This window comes from Wolffia australiana, chromosome 11 (assembly GCF_029677425.1).
Source record: "Wolffia australiana isolate 7733 chromosome 11, ASM2967742v1".
NCBI classification, from domain to species: Eukaryota; Viridiplantae; Streptophyta; class Magnoliopsida; order Alismatales; family Araceae; genus Wolffia; species Wolffia australiana.
The window spans coordinates 17,411,177-17,417,500 of record NC_135845.1 but is presented as its reverse complement, the minus strand read 5'-3'; the positions used below and the strand labels follow the sequence as shown (position 1 = coordinate 17,417,500).

The window sequence follows — 6,324 nt, the reverse complement described above, 5'->3', positions numbered from 1 at the left end:
AGGCCCATAAAACGGAGATGGACTGTTTATGTGAATGTTGGGCCCGGCCCACTCAAGGGAAAAGTTAAGTCTATGTCAGATTAGGGTTCAGCTCGCGGCTCTTATATAAGCCAAATGCGTATTTCGACCTCATTCTCTTTCAAGAAAAAAGTTCTTTAGTGCTCTGTAGAGCGACAAAGTGAGAGATCGGCTGCGCGGACTCGAATCGGCGGAGGCCTCGAAGCGCAAGGTTGGTGGGCTTCGCTCGGCGTTTGGATCATTTTGATTGCATAGTTTGAGTCCCTGAATGAGTTTTTAGTCGTTGTTTTCCACGGTAGGTGTTCCGTCGCAGAAGATGGCCGACTGCCCCAACTTTAAGCTTGTCATCGTCGGTGACGGGGGGACAGGTAGCTCTTCTATTCGCCTTTAACACGTTTTGCCTTTCTATGTTTTGGTTCAACTGTGGTGTTTTAGTCCAGTACTACTTTTTTTCGAATCGCGTAGCATATCGATAGTTTGATCAAGTTATGATAATCTGGCACTCAACTATCGAGATCAGCTTGCCTCGCGTCCTCCCCATGATCTGTTATAGAAAGATAACATCGGTGCATGTACAGCCATTTTCTTTTCGTGGTCTGCCCTCACCAGGTGTCTAGTGCGATTGTTAAAACCCACGGGTTTTCCGTGGATAAGGTTGAATCATTTTGTTGAAAGACACTGATCGTTCATATAAAACACTGCAACTTAGGGATCCGACAAACTTGGGAATGCCTTTCAGAACTCTGGTCTATGTCATTCAAGACGAAGTTATCAAAAAGCCAGAATGTTGGTCACTATATGGCAAGTGGCATGTAATATCCTCGTCTCTTAAGGTCGCCCGATCATGGTCCCTGGTTAAGGTAGGCATCTAGATTGGCTTCGTTGTGATATCACACCACAGCTCATACTGTAAGTTTCGTTCGTTGGTGAAAACCAAAAAGAATGTTTGCATTCAACGTTTTTGTTGCGGCTCCTGACGGTGTTCTTACACCTCAACCCGAAAAGGCATGATTTATATTTGATGTTTCTGCAAAGCGAGAGATGCTTTTTTGGAATATATACTTTTTTGCCCACAGTAGGTTTTGGAAAAGATACCTACTGTGGACAGAAAATTGTTTTGATCGCGGTACACGGTGCAAGGCATGATTTTGGAATATATACTTTTTTGAAAAACGTTTCTCTCGTTTCGCGCACGAGTAGGTTTGTGTACAGTTACTCATCCATTTTTTGTCCACAGGGAAGACGACTTTTGTCAAACGTCACTTGACCGGCGAGTTTGAGAAGAAATACGAACGTGAGTTCGCCAATCTTTAGTCATCCCTGCATAATGTTTCACTTTACCGTGTATTTTATGTGTTGATCACGGTATTAATAGATCATCATCATGCCTTCCAGCTACCATTGGAGTTGAAGTCCATCCTTTGGATTTTTTTACGAACTGTGGGAAGATTCGTTTCAATTGCTGGGACACAGCCGGGCAGGAGAAGTTTGGCGGACTCAGAGATGGATACTAGTAATATTTCTATTGGCTCTTCTTTATTAAGTTGTTGGGGGGATAAATCATGTTAGCCTAACTCATTTCTTGGTTAGCCTTTTTTAGTAATTAATTTTCTTCAAAGTTTTCTTATTGTTATCGCCATTCTTACCTTGCAGTATTAATGGGCAATGCGCGATCATCATGTTCGATGTTACTGCGCGATTGACGTACAAAAATGTGCCCACATGGCACCGGGATCTTTGCAGGTAGGCGTTCGATTTTCTTCTAATTCTATATGCGTTAAGCTTGCGAAGCACTCACGTATGTGTGTCGGCGGTTGCTTAGTTTCTATTCGTTGCCTTTTGGGACAGGGTTTGCGAAAACATCCCAATTGTGCTATGCGGGAACAAGGTCGATGTGAAGAACAGGCAGGTCAAGGCGAAGCAGGTGACTTTCCACAGGAAGAAGAATTTGCAGTACTACGAAATATCTGCTAAGAGCAACTACAACTTTGAGAAACCTTTCCTCTATCTCGCAAGGAAGCTTGCCGGGTGAGCTGTGAAAGATGTCGTCGACGCAGCTGGAGTTTAATTCCTTACCCTATTTTGTTCTTGGGTTTTAATCCTTTTTATTCCCACAGGGATCCAAATCTGCACTTTGTCGAGTCTCCTGCGCTGGCGCCACCGGAAGTTCAAATTGACTTGGCAGCGCAGCAACAGTAAGAATAAAATTGAATTTTTCTTTCAAAAGGGTATTTTTCCCCAACTTTCCTAAATCCTATGAACTTACCGTTTGTTCATCGTGGCCTAGGCACGAGGCTGATCTTGCTGCTGCCGCCGCTCAGCCGTTGCCTGATGATGACGACGACGCATTTGATTGAAAAGGGCCAGGGATGGGTGCGTCTCTTTCTCTTGCTTTCTTTCTTTCTCTCCTTTAAGTCTTGCTGCCCGAGAAGGAGATGGCCTATTGGTCTTGGTGCCATCATTCATCCATCTAGGTTCATACAAGATAGGAATTTCTGTGAGAATTGTTGGCCAATCCCCGCGTTTGTTTGAGGTTACTGTTATTATTTGTCTGTTGGGTCGCTCTACTTGGTTTTTAGGGAGATCGCATCAAGGATGAAGTGGCGTTGAATAGAGTCACAAACATCGTTAAGAGTGACTTGGAATTCTCGACTCTAACCTTCCGTATTTATTGGAACCCTAGATGTGGTGATACTCCAAGGTACTTTTGTCGATCCAGAACCAAATTTGGGTCCTTCGTTTACTCTTTGTTAGGATTTCCAGATGCAACACATTTGCACCATTTAAATGGTGAGCATGGGCGAAACAACTTCGTACATGCTTAACTTCCTAATCGGTGGAGCTGGAGAACGATAACTGATATCATTTTCAAACGGACTAAACGGGCTTCCGTTCTGTTATCTGTGCGTTGAAAATTTTTAGTTATTTTCGTCATTCGTCACAGAACGGAATGCACTTTCAGATTACGGAATGTTCGTGGGTTTTTCTGCCGGTCACTGGTGGACCTTTTCCCACAAGTGACACCACTCCGGCAGAGCTCGCCCCCTCCTCCTCTCCATCTTCTCTCTTGCTCTCCTTTGGTCCCCTCTATTTCTCTCTTCCTCCTGTCCTCTCTCTTTCTTCATCGTCTCTCTTGCTCTCCCCTTCCCCCCTCTCTATCCTCTCTCTACCTTCCTACTCATTCTCTCTCTCTCTCTCTCTCTCTCTCTCTCTATCTTCTCTCTTGCCCTCTCTCTGTGCCGGCGACCTCTCTCTACCCAGATCCAAAGGATGACCTGAGAAAGCTGCAATCTTGACAAAGACATGCTGAGCCTCTCAAGCCTTATCCCCTCCCTCTCCTCCCTCTGCCCCGCCGCCCCTCGTCCTCTCTTATCAGTTCGTCATTTTTGTCATCAGCCGTTGGTCACCAATGACAGATGACGAATGACGGGTAGCCCTCCGCCCAGTCATCCGTCTGTCTCTCCGGACAATGATGGATGACGATTTTCAAACGGATAGATGACGAAACATCATGTCTTGCAGATTTATTTCAACCGATTAGGGTGAATACGAATTGCACAAGTTTTGAGAGTTGATATAGAGAGTTTGTTGACTGTTGAATTTTTAGGGTTTATCCCTTGGCGTGCTTCTTTCAACCCAGATATTTCCATCCACTGATGTCGAAATCTACAAAAATAACTCCAGTAAGAGAATAAAAAATTAATTTTCATTGCACATTTTGTTTCATGTGATACGAAAAACAGTATCAATCCTAGAGTACATTATCAATTTGTGGGTGAAGATTATAACCTTAAATTCATGGTTGTGGTGATATATAAGGATCGGATATAAATTTATCCACATCTGTGTCTGCGTAACATAAGGTTAATTTAAGATGAGAGCGGGTGTGAGAAATTGTTGGGATTCACACTAACCTTGTCATCCTCTTATTTAGAGGATTCAGTTGGAAGTTCTAGATTTATTTCAACCTATTTCAACCCCTACTTTCATTGTGTCTTATTACTGTCACTTCTTACTTTTCAAAGCAAGTTGACAGCAAAGATATAATCCTCTTTTGTTAAACTCACTAAGATTACTTCAAACAGCACTCCTTGTGTACAGAAGGAAAGGTCTGATAAAAAATTACAAAATGTAAGTGGATTATGATATAAAGGGTAATGAAACCATCATGGGGTTTGTGGATGCCGTCCCACTCCCTCAAGATGAAGCATGCATATCAATAATGCCTTTATTGGTGAACATAAGGTTATTAATTTGGTGATGATGTCTGCAAGCTGCTTGAGGTACTTGAAGATCCTCCTCACCATGTTTTGTGCTCTTACGGAAGACATATGAGACCCCATTGAGAGATCCAGTTCCCCATTCAACATAAGATCCACATAACCCAATATTCAGTTTTTCATTGGGCGAGGAGGCCACATTTTATTCTAGTTGTTGTAGGTTCCCCCTTGGATGACATATATAGCCTGAATCAAATATCCCATTGTATTAATCACAAACTGTGCCATGATTAGAAGTTTCAACCTTCAGCTTTTGTCTGGTAAAATAGTCCTCTTTGAATAGCATATATAAGATATTACAAAATATACAATTTTTCAGTCCAATATACACAGCGTATACAGCATAAACTGACTCAGTTGCCCCCCCTAAATGATGTTTGGCCTATGATAATCGATTAAATACAATACATAAATTCAGCTTATTGAGCTATGCAGATATGCAAAATGTATCTCCAAAAATAGGGATTCGTGTGGTGTGATGAACCTATTATATGTCATGTATTTATACATATTTTAAGGGCATTTTGGGATAAATTTGTGTATTTAACTCTATTTCATGAAATGTTGCATGTCATGCACTAAATAGAACAAATTATGAAAATGATGCATTTTAACATCATTTTGTGCGTGTTTTACAATTTTCATTAAAATATACATTTAATATCCATTTAATTTCCTAATATTCTACTTAGCATCTGTTCTATGAAATCGCAGGGAGAAGGATCAATATTTAATTTGCAGGAAGGGATGGAGAAATTTTATTTTGAAAGAAGAATATATATATATATATATATATATAAAGTTGTTTTGGGCCGCCGGCTATGGGGTATCCTCGAGTACAGGACGTCAAGCTAACAGCCAGGCCAGCGAGCGGGGACGCTCAAGCCGGCCCAATCGCAGGAGACGCCCGTCGCACTACGGAGCCCAAACACGGCAGCACAACTGGGCCCACAACCGAGCCCGTCAAGGGCCCTGAGCGGATCGCATGGGAGGTATGTATTTTTGTCGTTTTAATTCACCAGTAGAAACATACTAAGATTTATATATTGTCGCATATTTCGAAATAATTCGATATTGGATAGCGAACTTGCAATCAAATTCGCATCGGGTCGGGCCACCTTGAGCGAATATAATCACGGCTCAACGGGCCGCGATTAGACAAAAATATGGAGTAGAAAATTTGAACTGGGCTTCGAGCCAACCAGGCCCGAAGCGCGGCTCTTTTCGGGCTTATTTAAAGACGGATAAGATCACAATCGTCCGATCTTTATAAAAAGATCGGACGGCAGAGATCCAGTCCATGTATTTAACAAGGTTCTTTATTTTCTTTTCTCAGGCTGACGCGGCCGCAGGGCTCGGCGGCGAACGAATCGAAGATGGCAAAGGTGACGCGGACGGCCCATGTGGACGATTACGAGGCGCTGACGTGGCGAGGATCGGGGTGCACCGTAAAAGAGGGTCCACGGCTGCGATTTAATAGCAGCCGTTGGAACGTTATAAACTAGATCGGACGGCCAGGGGCATTTCTGTCCTATTTAGCCCCTGGCCGTCGACTCCGCCGGCCGGAGGTGATCCAACGGGCCGGAAGGACCCCTAGAGCTGCCCCCTTCCATCTGACGGCGTCGAGGCTTATTCCCAGGCCGTTAAGAAGGGGCCGAGAGCCCTCAATTCGTCATCTCCAGCTGTAAGAACAAAGGGACGGGGGAGAGCTCTCGCAGGTGACCCAGTAGTCGACGAGGTGCTGTGACACACCTCCGAGCTCGGAGGACTCTCGAGGAGGTCTAGGAGATCAGCTCTTCATCGAGTCGCACCCGTACGGAGGAGGAGAACAGGTGAACGACCAGACGGAAGCTCAGCGACGGTGACCGGCGCCGCTATCCCTGTTCTCCGAATCAGGGCATTCGGTGAGAGCTAATCTCTGTAGATAATTCCCTTATTCATCCGCTTTGACCTAGTGGAAAGATTTATTAGACATTTCATGATATAGCTGCATTATCGATTTTTTTTATTCGTCGTTTTCTTGGGT

At 43.8% G+C, this 6,324-nt stretch overlaps 1 protein-coding gene across 2 annotated transcripts; it reads left to right on the top strand.

The window, feature by feature from the left end:
- The first annotated feature begins 103 nt into the window (after nt 1–103).
- On the top strand, nt 104–2,570 carry LOC144709488 (GTP-binding nuclear protein Ran1B). 2 transcript variants are annotated; one of them, XM_078583059.1, is made up of 8 exons: nt 104–229; nt 318–386; nt 1,256–1,312; nt 1,414–1,531; nt 1,672–1,761; nt 1,867–2,046; nt 2,136–2,213; nt 2,306–2,570. In XM_078583059.1, the coding sequence occupies exons 2-8, from the start codon at nt 335–337 to the stop codon at nt 2,373–2,375; spliced, it is 645 nt and encodes a 214-aa protein (XP_078439185.1). In that variant the 5' UTR covers nt 104–229; nt 318–334; the 3' UTR covers nt 2,376–2,570. The 2 variants fall into 2 exon arrangements, with proteins under 2 accessions (XP_078439185.1, XP_078439186.1); XM_078583060.1 differs by having other exon boundaries at nt 149–229; nt 299–386.
- The last annotated feature ends 3,754 nt before the right edge of the window (nt 2,571–6,324 follow it).